This window comes from Corella eumyota, chromosome 6, assembly GCF_963082875.1.
Source record: "Corella eumyota chromosome 6, kaCorEumy4.1, whole genome shotgun sequence".
Lineage (NCBI taxonomy): Eukaryota > Metazoa > Chordata > Ascidiacea > Phlebobranchia > Corellidae > Corella > Corella eumyota.
This window is the reverse complement of record NC_137495.1, coordinates 7,913,880-7,940,111: the sequence shown is the minus strand read 5'-3', so window position 1 is coordinate 7,940,111 and position 26,232 is coordinate 7,913,880. Positions and strand designations below refer to the sequence as shown.

At 32.6% G+C, this 26,232-nt stretch overlaps 1 protein-coding gene across 1 annotated transcript in view; it reads right to left on the bottom strand.

Moving 5' to 3' along the window:
• The window catches only part of LOC145754804 (uncharacterized), a 28,575-nt gene extending 10,864 nt beyond the window's left edge, over nt 1-17,711 (bottom strand). Inside the window, exons 1-32 of the mRNA XM_082570928.1 lie at nt 17,565-17,711; nt 16,867-17,031; nt 16,023-16,128; nt 15,732-15,904; nt 14,961-15,080; nt 14,672-14,806; nt 14,168-14,296; nt 13,722-13,859; nt 12,735-12,860; nt 12,450-12,575; nt 11,830-11,952; nt 10,867-11,004; nt 10,484-10,615; nt 9,863-10,018; nt 9,195-9,341; nt 8,929-9,041; nt 8,593-8,785; nt 8,010-8,126; nt 7,329-7,454; nt 6,575-6,762; nt 5,949-6,096; nt 5,393-5,583; nt 5,082-5,226; nt 4,713-4,856; nt 4,058-4,160; nt 2,933-3,075; nt 2,611-2,727; nt 2,036-2,139; nt 1,367-1,556; nt 1,075-1,202; nt 752-911; nt 97-305 (exon numbers count right to left, since the gene is read on the bottom strand). Coding sequence (XP_082427054.1) covers nt 97-305; nt 752-911; nt 1,075-1,202; nt 1,367-1,556; nt 2,036-2,139; nt 2,611-2,727; nt 2,933-3,075; nt 4,058-4,160; nt 4,713-4,856; nt 5,082-5,226; nt 5,393-5,583; nt 5,949-6,096; nt 6,575-6,762; nt 7,329-7,454; nt 8,010-8,126; nt 8,593-8,785; nt 8,929-9,041; nt 9,195-9,341; nt 9,863-10,018; nt 10,484-10,615; nt 10,867-11,004; nt 11,830-11,952; nt 12,450-12,575; nt 12,735-12,860; nt 13,722-13,859; nt 14,168-14,296; nt 14,672-14,806; nt 14,961-15,080; nt 15,732-15,904; nt 16,023-16,128; nt 16,867-17,031; nt 17,565-17,652 — 4,521 coding nt within the window. The 5' untranslated portion in view covers nt 17,653-17,711. The remainder of the gene's footprint in view (nt 1-96; nt 306-751; nt 912-1,074; nt 1,203-1,366; nt 1,557-2,035; nt 2,140-2,610; nt 2,728-2,932; nt 3,076-4,057; nt 4,161-4,712; nt 4,857-5,081; nt 5,227-5,392; nt 5,584-5,948; nt 6,097-6,574; nt 6,763-7,328; nt 7,455-8,009; nt 8,127-8,592; nt 8,786-8,928; nt 9,042-9,194; nt 9,342-9,862; nt 10,019-10,483; nt 10,616-10,866; nt 11,005-11,829; nt 11,953-12,449; nt 12,576-12,734; nt 12,861-13,721; nt 13,860-14,167; nt 14,297-14,671; nt 14,807-14,960; nt 15,081-15,731; nt 15,905-16,022; nt 16,129-16,866; nt 17,032-17,564) is intronic.
• Between the last annotated feature and the right edge of the window lie 8,521 nt (nt 17,712-26,232).

The following is a 26,232-nucleotide window of genomic DNA, read 5'->3' as shown; positions in this document are numbered from 1 at the left end:
ATTTAAAACGTATTTATTAGGATTCGACAAAGTATTTGGGTATTACTAAAGGAGCATAAACATAGCAAAAAAATTAAAACAGTCGTATTTTCTTACCATTACGTTGTATTCCGTTGCAGGCATTAAATTAGGTATGGTAGAAGGACTACCAGTTGCAGTTGAAGTTACAGCTGTGCCTCCAGTTGTTGGAGTTACGGTTATCATATAAGAGAACATTCCAGTAACAACCGCTGGTGGAGTAAATGTTACAATTGAAGTTCCACTTGTTGGTGCAAACATGACATTAGTTACCGCTGTTATTGGAACTGAAAATTTGAAAATTAAAGATTAGAATAAAAAACAAGTTTTTGTGAAACATTTTTATAAAATAGGCCTATTTCAATTAAAAAAGCATTTTTTGTTTACAATATTTAACATGAACGGCAGCGTGGTGTAGCAGTCTCAACACTTTCTACACTACATAAGATTGTTGGCTTAATCTCCATGCTGTAGTTACTTGAGTAAGGCACTAAGAACGGTATAAAATCCTGCTGAGCCAACGCTTAATTAGCATCTTAATTATTAAGCAAATATAATCAATAATATTTTAAACTGCCAAAGGCAACTCGAGACTAAGTGAGCGTAACAGATGTTGTCGTGAAGTCGAGCTTTCCACATCGACGATAAAGATAAATGAAAAACAAAAACATAGCACAACACGATTGTATTTTTTCTTGCGATCTACTGATTTATTTTCACAACATTCTTTTACCTCCTTCACTAGTTTGTTGGATGACTGTCGCTGATGGCGCGCTCGTCTGGGCTCCATTTGTAGCGGTCACAAAGAAGCTGTAATCTGTAAATGTCTCCAACCCACCAATATCCTGAGCTGTTCCAGTGTTAACAGCAATGTTGGAAACATCTGAAGCATTCTGAATAAATAATATTAAAGTTAAAAAACTATATTAATACTATAGTGTAGCCTACTGTAGTCTACACGTTTTGTTAAGTAACAACGTCATTTTTACATAAATCAAATTCTGTTATATAGAATTCTGAAAATTAAAAAACAATGTTACAAGATAGAGTTCTTACCGAGGTAGGAAAATAAGACACAGTATAACTAGCAATAACACCAACAGGCATAGTAGGTGGGTCCCAAGATACTCGAATAGAAGAAAATGTTAACGAAGTTGCCGCAACGTTTACTGGAACTGATGGTGCTGTTCAAATAAAAACTATAGTTACATTGCTGATTTTCTTTAAGTTTTATTTAAAAAATATGAAGATTTTTACTGAGTACAACTCTAGCACTAAAAGATGTAAAATACAAGTTCACACTTGAATGTACATAAACTTTATATTTATTAGTTAATAATGCACTTACTTCCTTCATTTGTTCTTCCATTACATGTGCCATCCAAAGTAATAATAGCTTCACTTACAACGTTCACAATTACAGTTGCCGTAAACTCAGTAAAGCCAGGCACGTTTTCGATTGAAATAGAGTTTGTACCACGAACCGACATTCGAGACATAACAGGGCCTCCAGCACGGTTGTACCGAATCGTGAAATTCTAAAGGTTAAATTTTAACAATTTTGAATTTGTTATAGAACTTTAAATGTCGACAATGTTGCGTAGTTGTTTAAACAATTAGCTTTATTTAACTTTATTTAATATATATATATATATGTATATAAATACATATATATATTAATCTTCAATGTGAAGAGCTTGACTGCACAACCTAAACATAGAGTAACACCAGTTACCTTGACCCAGTCTCTAGTTGCCTTTGGCAGTTTGGGATATTATAGAATATAAATGCTCGATAATTTAACTGCTGATAAAGTATCGACTCAGCAGGAGTTCATACAGTTTATAGTGCCTTACTCAAAGTCGCCACAGCATGAGAGCAGTGAGGATTGAACCAAAGACCTCATGTGCTGTAGAAAAGGTTCGCATATATGTAGTATATTAGTTTAAGTCATTTAAAAGCTAAAATATAATAATTTTTATATGCTAAGAATAGAATAACACAAGAAATAAATTACATTGATAACTTCTGGATCGTTGGCAAATTCCTCTGTTACCATCCAATCCACTCTAAACGAAGAATCTCCAGTTGCAACACATTCCACACTAACATTTACTCGCTCTATAAAATAACACAAAGTTTTTTTTTCTGTATATATTTTTATTCTCGATGTGGGAAAGTCGAATGCGCAACTTAAACATAGAGTAACATCAGTTACTCTGACTAAGTCTCGAGTTGCCTGTGGCAGTTTGGTAAATTATAGATTATTATTGCAGGTAATTATACTGTTGTATAGGTTCTGATGGCTCAGCAGGAGTTCGTACCGTTTATAGCACCTTATTTAAGGACGCTGCAGCATGAGATCAGTAGGAATTGAACCCACGACTTCATGTGTGGTGTAGCAAGTGTTCTTACCACTACACTACGCTGCCGGTAAATTTAAAATATCCCGTCTAATTAACGTAACTTTGATTAAGTTTATGAAAGAAAATATTAAAGTAACAAACTTCTGGTTTAAGATACCACATAAATATTAAATAAAGGGGCTACAGCCAGTTGCTTTATTACAGCAATGCTTGTTTTTAGACTTACGCAATGAACAGATTTTTCCTCCATAAATACTTGGACATATACAACTAAAATCAAAAGGTTCGGGAACACAAGTGCCATTTTGAAGACAGGGATTGGAACCAGCACATCTACTTGCATCTGTTAGCAATTAAAACCATTTAGCATAAAGGAATAGTAAATCGTCTAATTTTTTTTATTTCTACTTCAGTTGTTTTTTAATCAGTAGTCTTTAAAATATTATTATTTCCATGATAACTAATATTTGTCACTTAATTTAACATTGATTTGTTTCTAGTAAAACAACCATTAAAAAAACAATAAAGTTACATCAGCATTCACTTACTTGTTCGAACGAGAATTTGAAATCCAGCTATGGTACTATTAAATAGATCGGCAAAAAATCTTGCAGTTACAAACCCATTGTTTACTGAGTTTTGGTTAATTTGAAGAGGGGTTCGACCAGTCTGAATTCCAGTAAAGGGGAATCTGAATATTAACATAAATTTAAAGCAATCCAAATATAACTGTTACATCAAAATATATTGGCAGCTTTTGATTTTATATTTAAATATATCTTGTTTTCAAAAACATCTGATTAGTTAGCAATTAATTGCTTTGAAGCGAATAAAATGGAGATGTTAACCGCTTCGAATCGGGTTAAAAGATGCGCTTCGTCTGCTGGAGAGTTTTCATTAACGCTTAAAGCAATTAATAGAGTAACACCAAATTTCATAAGTCGCCTCAGGTCTTATAGATGATGTTTAAGCGGGTAATGTACTAAATATTTTATACCTCCTTCAAAATAGTTCAGTTTGTTAAAAAAAGTATTCATGCTCAATTTTTTTCCGTTGAGGTTTGGAGGAGTATTTTTAAATATTTAAAATTTAAGGAGATGGTTCGGTCGCAGTGTTCCTTTTTTAATTATGTTAAAAATTTTCCAACTTGTTTTCATTTAAACAAAACTAAGACTGTGTTAACGGCAAACTTTGCTTCAATAACCATAACGACGATGATGTCGTTCGTCACGTGACTTGCGGGCGTAGGGATTTTCCCTATTTACAATATTTATCTTTAAATTTCGATATCTCAAAAACTACTTGCCCAATTTTTAAAATAATGGTATCCTCGTGCAAGTTGAAAAAATTTTAACATAATTAAAAAAGAAACTCTGCAACCGAACCACCTCTTTGAATATTCTTAAATATTTCTTTTACTTATTGCTTAAGCGTTAATAAAAATACCCCAGTAGGCGAAGCGCATCTTTCCCAGTCCGCTTCTAAGCGGGTAATGGCTCCACCTTCGAAGCGATTAAAGGCTTACTAATGGCTCGTTAAAGATGTTTGAGTATCGCTAGGTCAATTGAGACCGGGTTAGCAATAGTTTCATAATGAATATGTTGTAAATTCAAAACTAGTAAAAGTCTTTACATATAGGATGGTTGATAAGTTGTTAAAATATAAACTCTTACTCTCCGGGCTGAATAAAGTCTGCAGCCGAGATGTTTCCTTGCGTAAAATCAAGAAAGTCTTGATCTTCTTCCAATTCAAAAAATTCAAACGTGATCAAAACACCTTAAAAATTTTTTTTAAATTAAAGTGCTAGGTTACAGAGGATTTTAAATTAAAGTGCTAGGTTACAGAGTTTTGAAATTTAGTAAGTGATGTATATAACACGTTAGTATGGTTGACACTGAAACACAAAATGCCTTTAGAACCTTTAAAAAATGTCTGTGGTACTTACAATTTAATTTTCAAAAATACTGGAAAATGATTAACATAAAAAAACAGGTTACAATATTTTTGTGTGACGTAGGAAGTACTAAGTAGCGTAGTGAATGTATGCAAGCCAGTACTTTCTACGTCATCACAAACAGGGCTTCCCTTTTCTTTTTTTAATTAATTTTAAATTTTTCTTTTAAAGTTGTATAACATAAAAAGTAAGTGAAATAATGTAAAGTTAAAATCATTTTTGTGTTCAGTAAAACCAACTTTAGAAAATCTTAATTTTTAACTATAAAAATATCGCTAATATATGACTTTAAGCGGTCAATCTTCTAAAAAATGTGCTACTTTATTTAATTAAAATTGTGGTTAAAATTTTTATGTATAAACAATTTTTCATACCATCCTCTCCCCGAAAGTCAAATAACCAAAATAATTCCTGAAATGCTGGATATTCAAAAGGAAAAAGGGGAGTAGTAATGGCAAATTCTCGATCGGTGCAAGTGGTAACAGGCCCAGTTTCGTTATAACTGGGGCAGTCAATTCCTTTAAAAAAATGTTAATCTATTAAAATACTGTTATTCATATATTTTAAGTATGTTACGATACTTTATCATTTTTTTAGTAAAGTTCCCCTTTTTTAAGTACTACCCCAACAAGAGTTTTAATCACTAGGTGGCGTTAACAAATTAAAATTAACATCTTTAGCATTTCGCGGAATTTTATGATACTTTTTAGAATTTTATGATACTTTTAACTTCGAAAAATTACCAGTAAATTCTGGTCCATAAAAGGAAGAAAACGGTCCGAAACCAGCAGAGGTCTGTGCCCTTAAAGTAATGTTGTACCTTCTAAACTGCAGTAAGCCAACTATCGAGTATGACATTGAAAATCCCTCAACTTCAAAGCGAATTACCTGCAATATAACAAAACTTTATGTTTATTAAGCATCAAGAAGTTTTAATTTTAGCTTTTCAAGTAAATGGCCCAAGTAAAAATTAAACTCTTTAGTATGACCTAATGTTTTTTTAGATAACATTCGTTTTTTTATTACGTTAGGCCTAAGCTTATTTTTTACTTACCCTAGGAGTTGCGCAGTCCTCTTGAGAGCCAACGTTCCTGAAACGGGAGCAATCTGCTTCAGTTCTTATAGCACTAACTTCGTAAGCAATTGTCATTCCTCTATTTTCTTCATTTGGTGGAGTCCATGTAATATCGTATCGGACATTGTCGACAACTGGCCCCCTATTTAAATTAGTCGGGGCTAAGGGAGCTAAAGTAAAACAGTTCATTTTTACGACACGCCTTAAAAATATTTCAAGTTAAAAAGAAACACAAAAAAAAAATTTCAAAATGTTTGTAACAAAGGAAGCATGGTGTAGTGGTCAGAACACTCTCTACACTACCGTCCCCTCTGCTCTTAAGGCGCTATAAACAATATGAAATTCTGTGAGCCAGCACTTAATCAGCAATGTAATTTTCGAGCAATTATATTTTATAATATCCTAAACTGCCAAAGGCAACTTAAGACTAGGTCGGGGTAATTGATGCTACTTAATGTTTAGGTCGTAAAGTTGACCTTCTTAAATATATAGTAAAAAAATATATATACATATATATAAGGGAAAAAATATTTACTGGTGTCTGGCATTGTAATATTTTGGGCGGTAACATCTAATCTAGTCAATGCTGCAGGCCTGCCCGCTACTGCCAATTGTGTTCCAAAAACAAAATTCAAAGTGTAGGTATTAAACGCTGGAAGCTGACCATTTGTTATCAAAAAAGACTGCAAAAAACAACAATCATTAATTTTCGACTGTCATAGCGAAAAAATAATTAAATTCTCGCAGCCAGATAAGGTGTTTAATCCTACAAAAACATACCATCAAGTTATAACTACCGGCAGCGTGGTGTAGTCTTAAGAACACTTGCTACACCACACATGGGGTCGTGGGTTCAATCCCCACTAATCTCATGCTGTAGCGCCCTTGAGTGAGGCGCTATAAACGGTACGAACTCCTGCTGAGCCAACACTTAATCAGCAGAATAATTTTCGAGCAATTATAATTTATAATATCCCAAACTGCCACAGGCAACTCGATCTGGGCCGGAGTACTTGATGTTACTCTGTGTTTATGTCGCGCATTCGACTTTCCCACATCGAGGATAAAAAAATATACAAAAAAAACTAAGAGGGAATAGAATTTCAATATTTATATACTTTTGTCTTTTGATCTATAAATAATTTTAAAATGCAAATATACCTCGAAGTTGTCGGCGTTAACTTGGGGAGTGTCAATCGTTGTAACAACACCGGTTACCGTATTAGTAAAACTTAACTGGTGGAAATTAAAATAAGAAACATCGGTTCCGAAAGGAGAAGTAATGTTAAAGGAAATTCTTAAATCTTGGCCTTCCCCAACAGCCATAAGATTGGACACGACAATATATGCTAAAAATTTTATGGTTCGATTTAGTAAAATTTTAGAAAAATCAATAAAATAAAATTTTATATGAATTTTTCATAATTGAACTAGTTTTATTGAAGCCTATCTTAATATGTAAAAAAAATATGTTTGTATTGAAAAACTTGTTTTTTTTACTATCTTACATGATGTTAAAATATTTATATATTTAATGCAAATTAATATACTGGCAGCGTGGTGTAGTGGTCTAAACACTTACTACACCACATGAGGTCCTGGGTTTGATCCCCAGTAATTTTACGCCTTCGAGTCTGGCACCATAAATGGTATAGACTTCTGATAAGCCAGCATTTCATCAGCAGCATAATTATTAAGCAATTATAATTTATAATACCTCAAACTGCCAATAGCAACTCGACATAGGGTCAGAGTAACTGATATTACTTTATGTTTAGGTCGCGCATTCGACATTCCCACATTAAAGATAAATATATATTTATATTAAAAAACAGTAAACTTTTTAAATAATTTAAAAATGTTTATCAAATTTTATAATTCGAATGAACTTTTAATAATGAATTTTTTATCTTACGAAAGCAAACAGTTCCATTTCCCGTAAATCCTGCATCACAAGTACACGCAAAAGACCCAACTGTTTCTGAACAAGCTGCATTGGCATCGCAATTGTTAAGCGTAGAGTCAGAACATTCAGGAACATCTTTAAAAAACAACTACTTTAATATCATTCTCAACTACTTTAATATCATTAACATCATTCTAATATCATTCTGATATTCTTGAACGATGCTTTGGGATAGCGAATACACATGTAATAACAAAGGTTTAAAACTGGTACAAAAATCTGCAGTGTAATTATTAAAAGCGTATTATAAACCGGCAGCGTAATGTAGTAGTCAGAACACCTGGCTTTAATACATGAAGTCCTGGGTTCGAATTTTACTGCTCCCATGCAGTAGAGACCCTTTAGTAAGGCGCTTTAATCAACATGAAATCCTGGTGAGATAATTATAACCACAATATCCAACTACCAAAGGCAATTTGAGAGTGGGTCAGGGTAACTGATGTTACTTTATGCTTAAGTCGTGAAGTTGACTTTTCCACATTAAAAATAAATAAATGAAAAAAAATTAAAAAAATAAATTTTCCAGAAGTGACAAGAGCAACTTAAGACTAGGTTAGAATAAAGTTTTTTGTGCATAGGTCGCAAAGCCAGAATTTTTTTATTAGCGGAATAGAAAACAAAAAATGTTACCGTCGGAGCACGTCATTCCAGTGAAACCAGCTGAGCAGTTAGTACACATAAATGTAAAATCGCGGTCCTCACAAATTCCACTGTTATTGCACACGACACCGACGCAGTCATCGCGATCTTAAAATAAAAAAAGTTTAATTTTTGTGTCAAAGTGTAATATTACAGAATTTTGCAATTTAGTAAGTGATGTATATAGCACGTTAGTATGGTTGACAATGAATCATAAAATGGCTTTACGATCCTTTAAAAAATGTCTGTGGCACTTACAATTTAAAAAAAAAGACGTAGAAAGAACCAAGTAGCGTAGTGAATGTATACAAGCTGGTACTTTCTACGTCATCACATACAGGGTTCCTTTTTTTGCTTTTTTTTAAATTAATTTTAATTTTTTTTTAAGTTAAATAACTTAAAAGGTAGGTAAAATTATTTAAAGTTAAAATCATTTTTGGGTTCAGTGACACCAACTTTATTAATTTTTGAGTAAAAAAATAGCGCTAATATATGACTATATATTTAACAATGATTTACTGGTTTTACTTTAAAAACAAAAAGTCATATTTTAATACAAAAAGACCCCGCATACCTTCTTCATAGTCGATTAAAAATCCCGAAAACGTGTTCTGACGATCACTAACAAAATGAACATAAATAAATTCCCCTGTTACTACATAAAAAGGGCTACTGCCGTTGACACTGGGGTTAAATCCTACTGGGTTACCCACGGTTGCCGAAGCGTTACCCCTATTTAGGAGCCCATTTGGGGTACTTCCCGTTATCTAAACATCGAAATCAAAGTAGATTCAGCTGTGGTTTATTAGTTATTAGTTTTATTAATTTTAAATTTTTTTAATATTTTTTTGCTTTTTTTTTTAAACTAGCTAAATTGTAAGTTTAAAACATACGTAGCGTAAATACTCACCACAGCTGTATATTGGTCTTGTTCGCTAACCCTTGCGCTTCTGCTAAAAATGATATAATCTTGAAATCTTTCTACGTCAACCTCTCGGAAAATAAACCTGATCGCCCCGGAACCTAAAATGTGCGCTTTTGTATTTTTTTTTCTCTTTTAAAAAATGTTAAGTTAAATATATGTAGTCTATTGCAAACTTACCATATTTAAAACAGTTTATTGTGTGAGTTTTTTTAAAAAATGTATCGAAAAATGTTTAACACGTTAACACAAACCATTGGTAGTTGCAGTTATGTTAATAAGCCAAATAACTTCCTGATTATTTTCATAATTTGTTACACCGTTCCAGGGTATGGGCCATTCAAGAATTCCATTAACGTTACAGGTGACCAATTCAGTAGTACTGCCAGCGCAGAAAAAGCCTAAATAATTTTAACAAGTTGGTTTATTTAATACGTCTTGAAAAATTTTCAAAAAGACTAAAATAAATACCAGCAGCGTGGTGTAGTGGTAAGAACACTTGTTACACCACACATGAAGTCGTGAGTTCGATCCCCACTGATCTCATGCTGTAACGCCCTTGAGTAAGGCGATATAAACGGTATAAACTCCTGCTGAGCCAGCACTTAATCAGCAGATCAGCAGTTTAAATATCGGGTAATTTTAATCTATAATATCCCAAACTGCCACAGGCAACTTAAGACTGGGTCGGAGTAAAACTAATGTTACTCTATGTTTAAGTCGCGCATTCGACTTTTCCACATCGAGGATAAAGATAAATACAAAAAAAAACATTTTAAAGTTCAAAGTCAAATTCATGTAACTCCATCCTTTCACTGAAAAAAAAATTATCAACTTTAAAAAAAAATCTTTTAATTCGGTATGTTTCTCCACAAATAAAAAAAAGTATAAAAAATTAAATACAAGTCAGTAACTCGCTTACCTTCACATGGAGGTATCCCCGTTGCGCTTCGGTAGTTAGGGCTGTTGCAAAAACAATCAAAACCCCCGTCTCTATCTTGACATCTTTGTCTTGCAAATCCAGACGCTTGAATGGCAAGATTACAAGTTGATATATTTAAATCACACTCGTCAATATCTAAAATACAATATCATAAAAATGTGCAAAAATAATTTTTTTAATCCTGTTGTAAACAAAACCGGCAGCGTGGTGTAGTAGTCAGAACCTTTGCTACACTACATGAGTTTGTGGGTTTGATCCTTACAGCTCCTATGCTGTAGCGAACTTAGATAAGGCGTTATATTAGATAAAGCGTTATAAAAACTTAACTCCTGCTAAGCCAGGACTTATTATCGGGCGTTTATATTCTATAATATCCCAAACTGCTAAAGGCAACTCGAGACTGGGTCGGGGTAACTGATGTTACTCTATGCTTAGACCGCGAAGTTAAGCTTTCCACACTGAAAAAAAATCTTAATAAGAACAAGAACAATTGTTGTTAACATGTTTCAATATGTAAGTAAATTAGAAGTACTTTAAATTTTGAATTTTTTTTAATTGTTAAATTATTAAAAAAAAAAATCAGTTGCGGTTTATAATTACTGGTGCAAGTTGTGCCATTTCCAGTAAATCCCATATTGCAAGTACATGTAAACGATCCAACTGTGTCTGTGCAAGTAGCATCCATATCACAGTTGTCATCATTTGTTGCATTTGTTGCACACTCATTTACATCTAAAATTTAAATAAGGATAAAAATACCCTTAAACTACCTATCTATATCGAAGGTAACAATATAGTAATGTAGTTAACAATATAGTAAACAGGCAACTCGAGACTGGGTCGAAGTACCTGGTGTTACTCTATGTTCAAGTAGCGCATTCGACTTTCCCACATCGAGGATAAATTAATACAAAAAAAGAAAGATATTTACATGAAAAATACATACCATATAGTGCAATATTTGTTAAATAAAAAAATCTTACTTTCGCATGCAATTACACCAGGATCGGCAGAGAAGTAACCCGGTAAGCAACTGCATACGCGAGTTCCATTCGTATTCAAGCAGAACGATGTATTAACTGGTCCACAATCACCGTTATTTGTCAAACATTCGTCTATATCTTTAAAGTAAAAAAAATGTGAGGCCAAATTTTGTTGTTGGTTAACAATAAAAGCCGGCAGCGTGGTGTAGTGAGCCGGCAGCGTGGTGTAGTGGTAAGAACACTTGCTACACCACGCATGAGGTCGTGGGTTCAATCCCCACTGATCTCATGCTGTAGCGCCCTTGAGTAAGGCGCTATAAACGGTATTACCTCCTGCTGAGCCAGCACTTAATCAGCAGCATAATTACCGGGCAATTATAGTCTCTATAATATCCCGAACTGCCACAGGCAACTCGGGACTGGGTCGGAGTAACTTATGTTACTCTATGTTTAAGTCGCGCATTCGACTTTCCCACATCGAGGATAAAGATATATACAAAAAAAAAAAAAAGAAAAAAAAAAGATAATAATCAGAAAGTATCACAAAAAATGAAAATTTTTTGTCAGGCCCCCAGCAGGTAAATAATGGGGCAATGTAGTGGTCTGAACACTTGGCTTTGAACATAAGATCCTAAGTTCGATTCCAACTGATTTCTTGCTGTGGCGCCCATGAGTAAGACACTTTAAACGGCATTAACTCCTGCTAAGCCTATACTTAAACAGCAGTTTAATTATCGTGCAATTATATTCTTTTCCAAAAGAGGTAACTGACTCTATGTTACCCTATGTTTAAAGTGTGAAGTCGACATTGAATTTTAATAAATATGAAAAGGCTGAATGTTAAAAAAACACAGCCAACAGAAATTACCTTGCGTTTAGACTGCAAAAGTGGCCCTTACATTGAAAATAAGTAATTTTAAAAACTGTATTTGAATAAAATGATGAAATCAAATGTTTTTTTACCATTGCAGGTTACCCCGTTTCCAACGAATCCCGATCTACAGGTACATGTAAAACTGCCAACAGTGTCAGCACACATTGCATTTGTATCACAGTTATCAGTATCTTCCATACATTCGTTTATATCTATAAAATAAAATTGTTGGCTTAACGCAATATGTTATAGGAGAGATATCTATGTTTTAATAAAATAAAATGTAATGTAAAAAACTTGAAAAATCAATACTTTTTTATATAAACTAGTTTATAGCTCGCCCCAAGGTTGCAATTTCAAATTTATTCATTTTCACAACTAATAAATACCCGCGATAACTTATTTGCGCACCACAAACGGTAGTTTTATTTGTTTTGAGCGCATAAATTGCCCCGCTAAGCTTCATTATAATCGGTTTACCTAGCACAAATATATATAGACAGTGACAATCGTGTGGTAAACCAGTCATGGCGTCGGACTACGAGCCAAAAGGTTTCATGTTCGGGCCGCACCAACACCACACTTTTTGTCCTTCAGCCCAGCGTTTACGGATAGTCCCAAACTCATACACGTCCCAAACTCCACACTCTCGACCGATAAAAATATTAAAACCTATCTCCTTTAAGGGATATGAAAAAAAATAAATTACTATTGCAAGCGGTGATACCATCCCCAGTTAATCCAGTATTACAAGTACAAGTAAAAAAGGGGGTTGCGTCAGCGCAAGATGCATTCGAAAGACAGTTGTGGGTCCCAATAGCACATTCGTTTATGTCTGTTAAAAAAACAACAACAAAAACTCAATTGTTTTCAAATAAAGACAAAAATTTAATATAAAGAATGTGGTATGCTGGTTATAATAGTGGTCACCTAAATTAATACCTAAAACCTTTTTTACAATCGAAAAAAAATAAACAAAAAAACAGTGTTTTACTATTGCAAGTCACTCCATCTCCAGTATAACCAGCAAGACATTCACATGTAAAAGACCCAACGTTGTCTGTACATAAAGCTGTTCCATCAGCACAGTTGTCAGTATTGTCTGTACATTCATTAATATCTGTCGAAACACAAATATATAATGTAAATAGGCAAGTTTATGATGCAAGTTTACATTCTAACTCATAATTCAAGTTTACATTCTAATAATACAACTACAAAATTGTGATTTGTTTAAACACAATGTAATAAATACAACAATGTTTTTTTGTTATATATTCTTATTCCTAATATGGAAAGGCCGACTTTACGGCCTAAACACAGAAGAACATTTGTTACCCCGAGCCAGTCTCGAGTTGCCTTTGACAGTTTAAAACATTACTAATTATAATAGAAAAAATAATAAAGCTTCTGGTTAAGTGCTGGCTCAGCGGGAGTTCATACCATTTTAAGTGCCTTACTCGAGGGCGCTACAGGATGGGAGCAGTGGAAATCGAGCCCACGTTGTATTGTAGCAAGTGTTTTGACTAAAACTACACCAGGCCACCGTTTTGTTAAATACAGTTAACTTTTTTGTTTACAAGTCAATGCACAAATTGCATATTTTTTACTCGAGGGCGCTACATGATGGGAGCAGTGGAAATCGAACCCACGTTGTATTGTAGCAAGTGTTTTGACTATAACTACACCAGGCTATGGTTTTGTTAAATACAGTTAACATTTTTGTTTACAAGTCAATGCACAAATTGCATATTTTTTACTCGAGGGCGCTACATGATGGGAGCAGTGGGAATCGAGGGCGCTACATGATGGGAGCAGTGGAAATCGAACCCACGTTGTATTGTAGCAAGTGTTTTGACTATAACTACACCAGGCTATTGTTTTGTTAAATACAGTTAACATTTTTGTTTACAAGTCAATGCACAAATTGCATATTAGCTTAAAGCTTAAAGGGCTGCTTTAAATATTAAAGTAAAATTACTTGTGCATGCAATCACGCCTGGATTGGTAGAAGAATAACCAACTCTACAACCACATACTCGAGATCCTTCATTGTCTGTACATGTCGAAGTAATGGTAGATCCACAACCTCCATTATTTACCAAACATTCGTTGATGTCTGAAACAGTATTAAGTTATTAGCAAAAAAAACACGTGTTATAGAATCAAAAAGACCAGCATAGCCTATTTTGAGTTCATAAGATTTTTTAACGCTGTGAGTTAAGTCTTTTATATTTGATTTTTGATTAAAATTCTATATTTTGTATGTTCGTAGATATTCTAGTAACATGTAGATATTCTAGTAACATCAACTAACGTTTATTTTTTACTTTATTGTTTATATCCTTTACAGATAAACCACATTATAAAACACAATACGAAAATATAAGACAGAAATAAACACAATATCTCATATAGGTCCCTTACTTGTGCACGTCATTCCATTGCCAGTGAACCCTGAATTACAAGCACAAGTAAACCCTGGATTAGTATCTGTACACGTTGCCCTTGCTGCATCATCGCAGTTGTCCAGATCTGAGGCACATTCATCAATATCTAATCAAACAAAACAAGTAAATGAAATATGTAATCGTTTTCCAAATAATTATTATGTATATATAATTGAACATATCAAAATTAAAGACTGGCAGCTTGGTGTCGTGGTCAGAACACTTATCTTTACTAAATAATCCTTAGTTCGATTCAACCGCCCTTTGCAGTAGCACCATTCAGTAAGGCTATATATACGGTTTAAACTCCTGCTGAGCCAACATTTATTCAGCAGCGTGATTACCTGGCAATTATAACCTATAATATCTCAAACTGGTAAAGTCATTTCGAGACTGGGTAGGGGTTAATTATGTTATTCTATGTTTAGGTCGTGAAGTTGACCTTCCCACATCGAGAAAAAATAAATGTAAAAAAATTTACTAGAGCAGGTTGTCACGCCGTCCCCAGTAAAACCGTCTGCACAAGTGCACGTAAAACTTCCAGGAGGAGTGTTTGCACAAGTAGCGTTTGGTGGGTCAATGCAAGTGTCAGTCATTAACGTGCATTCGTCAATATCTTAAAAAAATTAATAATTAAAAGATTTAAAAAATGTTAAAAAAAAAATTTAAACATTTTTTTTAACTTCGTTAGTTATACGTAAAAACAAAATTTAAAAATGCCTTTTTTTTAATAAATGATCAAAAAAATGTACAGCATTCAAATTACGTACCAGTCTCACACCTAGCTCCTTCGAAACCACTCAGACAGTTGCAGGTATAATTTCCAAAACCATTTCTCACACAGGTACCCCCGTTTTGGCAAAAAGTTCCGGAAGCACACTGATCGAAATCTTGAAAAAAAAATGTTTAGTTTTTTTTTAATCTTGCCAAATTTTTTTAATTTTTTTTTTTTTAATTTAACTTTAATTTAATCTTGCCAAATTTTAATAATGTAGTAAATAGCATTTACATCTAAAAAACAGGATAACTACTACCTACTTTTATATATGTTAAACTTATTACTGATTTAATAAACGAAATAAAAATTGCCCCTATTCCAATGCCCCTTTCTGTCACGTCGTTCCTTACAACGTTTTCAATTTTTTTTTTTGCGATCATTTGTACTTTACGATTCTAGGAAAAACTCTTAAACTTTGGGGTTCTGGCTAATTCTCTCTTGTACTTTACGACACAGCCTTATTCCTTCTCGGACTTTAGGGTACTGCCTGATTCTCTCTCCTCCATTTCGGTCCTACTTAATTTTCACGTACTCAATAGCCTGCCTAATTTCTCCGCTTGTATTTAACGGTCCTTGGTTATTCTCTATCGTAGTTTACGGTCCTCGCTTATTCTCTCTTGCAGTTTACGGTCCTAGCTAATACTCTTTCATAATTTACGGTCCTATGATTTTACAAGAACCGTTAAGTACAAGTGATCCAATTTTTTAACCCGATCCTTTTGCACAACCTCACTTTTAAATTAAAATGTATTGATGTACCAACCAGCACAATATGTCACGTTAAAACCACGGTCTCGAACAGGAGTGGTGGAAGAATAGAAACTGGCATGAATGACCGGAAACTCGAGGTCGAAAGTGTCGCCAATTGCCAAAGTTAAAGCGTTTGCCCGGTCTTCGTTTACATCCAAAGTTATGCTTCCGTAAAAAGTATAATTCCTAAAGTACAGGGATCGTTTATGTATAAATAGGTATAACAACAAAGTCAATGCCTATCAATGAATATGAACTTTAAATTAAAAACCTACAAGAATAGTAAATAGCATGTTATTTATACCTGACAGGAAAAACCAGTTGGGTTGGCTGCTGCCTGAACGTTTCTCCGACATACAATATTCCACCAACGCCGTTTGTTGAAAAGTCGTTAAAGGTAAGCCGATAGCCTATAAATAAAACAGTTTAACTGTTAAGCTTTCTTTTAAGCTTTAATACAATTACTATAAAATAACATAAACAATGCTATTAATTTTATATCCACAGGTTAATGTCATACATACCACAATCTCTTAAATATAACAAGCAAATTTAGGCTAGGTTTTACCCAATTAAACTTTACCGACTGAAGGCGCTATAAACGGTATAAAATCCTGCTAAGCAAGCACTTAATATGCGTGATTACCGGGCAGCCATAATCTATATAAAATCCCAAACTGCTAAAAGCAGCTCTAGACTGGGCCAAAGTAACTAATGTTACTGTATGTTTAACCGGCAGCGTGTTGTAGTGGAAAGAACACATGCTACACCACACATGAAGTCGTGGGTTCAATCCCCACAGATCTTATGCTGAAGCGCCCTTAAGTAAGGCGCTATAAACGGTACAAACTCCTGCTGAGCCAATTCTTAATCGGCAGTATAATTATCGGGCAACTATAATCTATAATGTCCCAAACTACCACAGGCAACTCGAGACTGGTTCGGAGCAACTGATGTTACTCTATGTTTAAGTCGCGCACTCGACTTTCCCACATCGAGGATAAAAAGTTATAAAAAAATGTTTAGGTCGCGCATTCGACCTTTTTACATCGAAAACTGATTTATATACAAAAAAAACTTTGCTTATTGGTTTAATACCTATTCTAGTCGACTTTGTTATATTTTTGTTAATAAAGTGTTTAACTAACCTGCTACAGGTCCGACGGACGATTGTGCATCTACTCTCCAAATTAAATTACCTTCCGCCACATCGAGAGTGTAGTCCATGGGATAGCAAGGTGATACAAGTTCTCCACACATAGTCGTTAACGGAATGAGCTCTTGTGCGAGACGATCATTACAAGTGAACACAGCTGAAAAGTTTGCAAATGTCATAAAAAACGCCTTTGTTTAATTAAAGATGTTCGCTACCAAAATACTTTTAGAACAAAACCGACAGCATGGTGTAGTGGTCAGAACGCTTTATACACTACATGAGGTCCTGGGTTTGATCCCTACGGCTACCATGCTGTAGCTCCCTTAAGTAGGGTGCTAAAAAGAGTTTGAAATCCTGCCGAGTCGGGACTTAATTAGCAGCTTAAAAATTAGACAATTATAATCTATAATATCCCAAACTGCCAAATGCAACTCGAGACTGAGTCGGAGTAATTGATGTTACCCTTTGTTTAAATCGTGAAGTCGACCTTTCCACATCAAGCATAAGATATATACAAAAAATCCACTATGTTAAGGAAAGTGTATTTGTTGTTTAGTATCACATTTTGAGATTTTAACGGTGTATAATAAAATAACTATAACTTAACTTGTTAATATATTTTAAACATAGGACAATGCAGTCTTAATTGTGTTTTTTCTGACCTAGACATTATTCAGTATTTTTACTTACTTTCATTCGTGTACAGATTATAGTCTTGACAATAAACATAACTCGTCAAAACAGACAAAATTACTAAAAAATTTAAAGACCCTTTCATGGTGCTTTTAATAAAGAACCAGAAATATTTAAACGTATAATGCTGAAAACAAAAATATAAAAACCTAAAAAATAATTAAAAAAAAAGTCAAGTTAGAGTAATAAAAATATGTTAGTATGTTTTGTATTTCTAAAGTACCATTAATTAATGTTGCATCAAACCATATCCCGTTTATCCTCAAAACCAAAAAAATAGTAACACTTCGTATTTATTTTATTTATATATATATCTTTACGCAAATAGCATTTACATTCGGGTTAGTTTGCGTCATTTTGCGTGCCCAACTGACGTATTTGTATAATAGGTTAGGCAACTCTGCGTCACGGAGAATTCTTTTCAATACACCCCTACCCCACAAACTTTTCTCTTAAACTTTATGCGTGGGTCCAATATAAATAGATCGCAAATTAAGGGATAAACAAAATAAAATAAAGGGAATATAAATAACATTAAAAAATGTCAAGTAATTACCGTATCGCGACAAAGTGCTTATATTAAAAACTTATTAACAAATTCTTTTCAAAATTAATATGATTTTTAATATTTACAAGAGTCCAAAACATTATTATCAAATTTTTAAATCAATTTTTGCAATTTTTTTTTTCAATAAATAAACGAAATTTGGCGTCTCCTATTTCCTTATTATAAGATTTGAGATCACTTGTACTTTACGGTTCGAAAAAAAAACTCTCGTACTTTACGGTCCTAGCAAATTCTGTCTAATACTTAGCAGTCCTGGTTTAGGGTTAGGGTTAGGGTAAGGGTTGCGGTCCTACCTAATTCTCTCTCGTAGTTTGAGGTCCTAACAAACTTTCTCTCGTACTTTACGGTTCTAAGTGTTCCCGAGAACCGTAAAGTACAATTGATCCTAAATTTTTTTTTCTCACTTATTTTTTTTTTAAGGTGAAAGTGTTAACGGTTTAATTAAAGTGACGAGTTATCACTTGCGCTTTGGCAAAGTATTGTAACGTGTCGCTAATTGGAATTTAAATGAAAGTGTAGGGAAAAATCAGAAAGTATAAATTAAAATTAAATTCTAGTATAATACCCAAATTGTTTTCGCAACAAATCTTTTTTTCTAAGAGTCTCTACTAAACTCTTTTGCTGTACACTCAAAACCTTTTACTAATATTCTAGTTAAACTTAAAATTTCAATCAAAAATTTTTTTAAATATTATAACAGATAATGAATTATTTCCTTGTGTTTGTGATACTGCCTGTCCATGCTGCGTTATTTCTTGTTAATTACTATTATTACATTCACGAATTGACGTTGTTTTTTTATACAGAATTTAATAAAAAAAGAAAGTCTTGCGTTATGTCTGTGATTCGCCCTTTAAAATATGTGAACTGCTAAAATCGGGTATTTTCTTTACGGTCGACCGAATTATGATTCAAAAAGAGGGTGTACTGAATTATAGGTTACGTGCGTAAATCATGATTAGAGCTTATTCTAAACTAAGCTTTGAAACCCAAGAAAAGTTGAGGAGAAAATTTTAAAAGCTCCTTACCCAACGCATGCGCAGTATAAAAAAGATGACGTTAATAAAATAACTTCATGATTTTGCAAAAAAAAATTTGATTAATTTACGCTACTTTAAAAATACATAATTCCGTCCCGTTTTAACATACAAGACTGTTAGGTACCAAGCATTACAAACTTTGGTATACTAAAATATTTTTGTTTTAAAACAATATTTGAAGCTCTTAAAAGTCCTTGCTATTTCTCTCTGGTACATTACGGTTCTAAGTTTTTTTACAAAAACCATAAAATACAAATGATTTTAAGACATTTTTTCAAAAACTAAAAATCACAATCAACATTGTTTTATAAAAAATTAAATTCTATTTCTAACTTTTTTTTACTCTCTGAGTTCAATATTTCGTTGTCTTAATAAAGTTTTGATACCAATAATATACGAGCTTGTAGTTTGACAATATAATAGGAACAATTTCAACAAAGAGCTTAAATATTATTTTAACTTACGATGTAAGAAAATGTATATCAATAGACATTTATATTAAAAAGTATTGTTAAAAATTATCTCTAACTATATCATAAGCTAAAAGCTATAATTACAATTAAAATAATTTTAAGTGCAATTTTTTACCGTAAATTAATTTTTATTTTTTAAAAGCAAATTTGTGTTTTCTAAGTCGCGCATTTTCGCTAGGTTCTGTCTAAAATAAAATAGGGTGTTGGCTCAGTTTCTAACCCAGAGAAGATAGCCAGTCTTGCGCAACAAGAAAAAAAGCTATTTTAGAGGCGAAAAAAAAGCTATTTTAGGCCGAAAAGAGTAAAGACATTATTCAACCTGATGGTGCGTTAGACTGATTTTTTAAATCTTTTTTTTACGCTTGTATACGCATCATTCAATATGATCTGATTCACTGGTTTTCAACGTTTTGCATTTCAAAAAACACACACACACAAATATGATAACGGAAAAAATGTTCATAACAATGAATACACGGCACCTAATAACTAATAACTAAGGAATTTTAAGATAATGCTGTTAAGATGCATAAACAACACAGTGTTTAACTTGAACGTTAAAGGCATTATTTAAAAAAACAGGAATGTTATAATAGAAGAATTACAAGCGAAAATAAGTTTGCAAAATCGACAAGAATGACGTAATTTTTATCATATATATATATATATATATATCAACTAAATCTTTTTAAAAACAAAAAGTAAAAACATAACTTTAACATAAAATGCCTTCTTAGTCTAAGTACCTAACAAATTGTTTCGGCAAATAGTTCATTTTATTGACCAAAGCACTACAAAACGAGCGTTCGCCCTTTCTTGATCCGACAAAAAACGAGCAAAAATTAGTGTACGTGGGCAAAAATGTAACCCAATTCGTCGCATGCCAGGGAATTATTCATGTGGTAAAAAACCCCTATCCTTTCATATGCACAGTCATTGTGGCCTGCCAACTTACGCCATTGAATAAAAAAAAACGATGCGCTAATCGAGGATGATGTCCAAATTACGAATCGCCTTTTGAAATCACAGATATGTTAAATCTTTGCGTTTGGTATTCTTAATAGGGGAGTTTGTATTGATTTTAGGTACATATAACCCATTTTTCATAAGCTACTACTAATGTAAAACAGCCTTTTACAAAAATAGAAAAATTGTATAACTAACTATTATTTAAAAGATGACATGAGACAACCAGTAACCCTATATTTAACTTTTACATGGCACTTGTTTTTTCACTTAAGCAAGCAACTCGTAAAACTAAACGCCATGTGTAATAGACGGTAAAGTTTGCTCGAAAAATATCCAAAAAAAACAATATAATTCATGAGGCAGTGCATAAACTTACATGCTTCAATAGAAGGCAGTAAACCAGAAATTTACACAAAATGTTAACTTGTGGAAAACAAGGAATCTATAATACAAAATACTTATTTAGGTTCGAGTCATGTTTTATTATGTAAACAAGAATGAATAAATAAACGTGTTACTGACATTAATATTACTATAACCATTCTTTTTTTTAATTAAGGCTTTATACAATTAAAGAATAGATAAATAAAAAGTAATACCAATATATTTTATTGTTTTTTATATCCTTTTAACCTAAATTTTTTACGAATTTATTCTTCCAAGCGTATAAGACTTTACTTTAATTAATTTAAAACCAGCATGTAAATAAAAAATAAAAATATATAGAAAATTAAAAAAAATCAACTGCTTGTTTTTAAATGCATGGAAAGACGTGAAATCAACATTTAAAAAACGGTTTGGGTGAGCAATTGATGGCTAATGTAGATTTCAATCCGTTTTAACGCTCTAAAAATACGACCCCTGTCTTATATACTCGCTTTAAATAGTCGTGGTCACGTGATTGCTATGACGTAAGTGTTACAGCGTTGGGTCCAAAAACTTACTTAAAAATCTTTAGCGAAAAATCAAAATTTAAAATTGCCAAAAAAATTGACCTGATAAATTATTTTTTGTAATAACGTATTTTTTAAAATAAAGTATCATTTTTTTAATACAACAAACTACACAAAAATAACTTTGGTGCTACCTACGAAAGTTTTAAAATGTATTGAATATCGCTTGATTGAATTTCAAAACCTACATTCGCCAATAGGCGTAACATGTTATTTTAGATAGCATTCTATTTTGAACTTTAAAAGAAGATCTCAATTCAACTTTGATTAAAATTTATATAAAGTTCGAATCGGAATAGAAGTTAAGTTAGGTAATCAAGCGAAAACTATCGTCATCCGTGATACATTTACATAATAAATTAGCCATTCAAAGGTTCAGTTAGGTTGAATTTAAAAAAAAATGTAAATTATGTTAAAAACAAAATAAATAATTCAAGCAAATATACAAATATTTTACATATCATAAAATTACAAAGTTTCTGCCCTTTTTAAGTAATGTAACGCATCTTTACGTCACGTGTGTAAAAATCTTTTTGGGTTTTTGCGGGCGACCTTTTCATTTTTATTTCGCAATACTGTTATTAAGTTGTTTACTTTTTTTTTTATTTAGTACCTGACTTGACTTAGTTTTTGCGCAATAAAGTTACTTAACTTATTATGTATTGTTATATAATATTGGTAATGATTCTAATTGAATATGGTCGCAACGTTAATAAAACCGGCAGCGTGGTGTAGTGATAAGAACACTTGTTACACCACACATGAGGTCGTGGGTTCAATCCCCACTGATCTCATGCTGTAGCGCCCTTGAGTAAGGCGCTATAAACGGTATAAACTCCTGCTAAGCCAGCACTTAATTAACAGTATAATTATTGGGCAAATATAATCTATAACATCCTTACTACTAAAGGCAACTCGAGACTGGGTCGGAGTAACTTATGTTACTCTATGTTTAAGCCGCGCATTCGACTTTCCCACATCGAGGTTAAAGATATATACAAAAAAAAATACAGAGTTCTTGACTAAAACTGGACCAAGTTAGGGTTAGTTTACTTAGATTGAAACAATTGGTAACAACTTATGGTTCGATTTTCTCTAAACTTTAAAAATGTGCAAAAAAGAGCATATGTGCAAATATCTCACAACCAACAGATTTGAAAAAATTAAAATTAACAGGCCTATACAAAACATGTAAAGAATAAAAACACAAGTTGGTTATGCTATCCGATTGCTATTGAACACATTTAATGCAAGCTTTAATAAGAATTTGTTTTTTAACAAAAGAACTAAACCGCGAAGTACCGTATCAACAACATTAGCATTGTTATACGCATTGATGGTTTTTTCGCTGATATCCCAACAAGCCTTAGTAAGAATATTGGGTTTCAGACTTATTTAACATAAGCTATATAACAGCGAAAATTATTGGTGCGGAAAATATTAAGGTAAAGTTTAAAAATGCCACGGACTAAAATACAATTCTAAACATATTCGCATACAAAAATACACCAAATTTAAAAAGAAAAATATTGACTTAAATTAACCTAAAAATTTTTTTGGTTTAAGTAAAGCATTATATAAATAACACCGGCAGCGTGGTGTAGTGGTAAGAACACTTGCTATACCACACATGCGATCGTGGGTTCAATCCCCACTGATATCATGCTGTAGCGCCTTTGAGTAAGGCGCTATAAACGGTAAAAACTCCTGCCGAGCCAGCACTTAATCAGCAGTATAATAATCGAGCAATTATAATTTATAATATCCCAAACTGCCACAGGCAACTCGAGACTGGGTCGAAGTAACTGATGTTAGTCTATGTTTAAGTCGCGCATTCGACTTTCCCACATTGAGAATAAAGATATATACAAAAAAAAACACTACCTTAAAATATAAGTTGGTTTCAAAAATATAACCTTTACAGGTTTATTACTTTTAGTAAAAATATGATCAACAATTAAGTCAATTTTTTTTAAGGCGTTTTGTTTGTTTAATATGCAAAAAAATAAAATTTAAATTTTTTTGATTTTTTTTTTTTAAATATTTGAACACAATTTATTAAATTTATATACTGTTTTTCTTCTTAAGGTTATAGGTTTTATAAACTTTATTTGAAAGAAGTGTTCCATTAAAAATGTATTAGGCTATTCACGCAAAGCTCAGAAGCAAATAATCTAACATTAAAGGGGCTCGAACTCCAAACCTTTTAGCTAGCAGTTTTTTATCATAACCGCTTATTTTTAAAACTAACATAACTTTTTTGACGTTAGCTTGAACTATCTCCCACTGGCGGTCTAAATTTTGTCAATATATTTTTAAATAATTAATAAAAACACAACTATACCAACTACAGAAACTTTTACATCTTTTAAAAATTAATATTAAAAAACGTATGATCAACTTTCTTTAAAATGTTAAGTATTGGCACTTCTTTCATATAAGCAACTACTGTCGGCATAAAAACGCCCAAAAAACAGTTCCTAATACAAACAATAATAGATATTTATAAGGCTACTTAACAAGAAATACCGGACGAGGACCATTACCCAATACAGACAATATATATATATAAAATAAGGAAATAAACAATTAAATATTAAAACAAAAACACTAGCTCTAATACCTAATAAAAATATATAAAATTTATTAGTAAACCATACGACTTATTCAGCTATACTGCTAAAACGATCTTCGCGTATATATATATTGCAAAAATCATACTTTTTCTGCTATCTTTTTACTAGATAAGTTTGAAAACTTTTGTTTAACTAGCTCACGATAAATACATAAAATACGACTACGAATTACTAATTTAAAACCTAATAAATGCTGAAATAAGCAACGCTTAACAGAGCTTACATAGCATATAAAATTTGACTGAAATTGGCTAATAAATTAATCATGATTTTTGCATAAAGTTAATATTATAATACGCTGTATTTACACTTAACGATTGGCCCTACTTACACAACATAATCTTGTATATATATATATATAGTAACCACTACATCATTTATGTTTACCTCAATAAATTGCTTTAAAAAAATGTTAAACGCGCAATTTTACACAAAATAAATCAAACAATGCTTACAAATTCTTGTATTGCCTTCCAAATTCGTTACATCCGAACGGTGAATAGCTTTCCCGCTGGTTCGGGCATTTCTTGACATCTCACGTGTGGTAAACGGTGGGCAGTGACGTATAATTCAACCTTCATAACAGTAAGTTTTTAACACATTGTTTTGGAAAAGATTTTGTTTGGCTGTCAGCCTTAGAATACAATGTTTTGCATTTTAAAGGCATTAACTATTGTCCTTTCGTAATGGAGTTAGTATGGTAATGATTGTACATTTGCAGTTCAATTTTTTGTTAATAATCTTACCCATTATAGCAACATTCTTGTTTAAATACAATCAAAAGTTAAGTATAAATTATTTACAGAAAACAGTTAATATATTAAAACACAATTAAACAAAACACTAAATAATTAAATAAAGAAACCGGCAGCTTGGTGTAGTGGTAAGAACACTTGCTACACCACACATGATGCCATTGGTTCCATCCCTACTGATCATGCTGTAGCGCCCTTGAGTAAGGTGCTATAAACGGTATGAACTCCTGCTGAGCCAGCACTTAATCAGCAGCATAATTATCGGGCAATTATAATCTATAATATCCTAAACTGCCACAGGCAACTCGAGACTGGGTCGGAGTAACTAATGTTACTCTATGTTTAAGTCGCGCATTCGACTTTCCCACATCGAGGATAAAAATATATACAAAAAAAAGTATAAGCAAGCCAATATGACAAGCCAGTTAAAAGATACAAATGAAATGTGCCCTTCTACGTATTGACTAAAACAAAGATAAGGCCCTTATAAGGCAATGCGAGAAAAGTTTATACTTACAGTACCAGTACATAGTTTACCGTTCACACTACATAGTTTACCGTTCACACTACATAGTTTACCGTTTATACTAAGGCGTCGGTGATTGATTTGTTTTCATCTATTCTCTGCTATTTTTCAATTAACACTTTTACTTACGATCAAGTTCATGTGCTTCACCATAACACAGCACATGCCAACCTTATATAAACATTCTCAGTTTATATTTTGCTGATTTTTAGTTTCAAATCTTTAGATTTTTCAACCATTTTTAAAGCTAGTTGAATATAAACTCTTACTTATACGGTTACACAGTTGTCAAGACAGGCTTGATCAATTCGACGCTTACTGACTGTTTCAGATAACAGCGTGCATTTTGGAAAAGCGCGTTTTTCCTAATTAACACGACGCTAAAAGTTAAATTACCTTGGGCTGAAGACTTTGGTTTACTTTAGTTTAAATGCACCTGCTTAAGGTTTCTTTCAGTAGGTGTCGCAGAGTTTCTTTATAAATTATGTTGAAATTTTTCCAACGTGCACGAGGATACCATTTTTTTAAAAATTGGTCAAATATTTTTGAGATATCGGGATTTGAAGGTAAATATTGTAAACGGGGAAAATCCCTACGCTCGCGAGTCACGTGACGCACGACGTCACGTCGTGAGTTCACATGCTGGCAGACATAGGAAAATATTTTTATTTTGCCCTTTGTTGTACTTTTTTTTAAATTTTTTTGCAGAAAACAAACTTAGCATAAAAAGCAAAATTTAGCCATA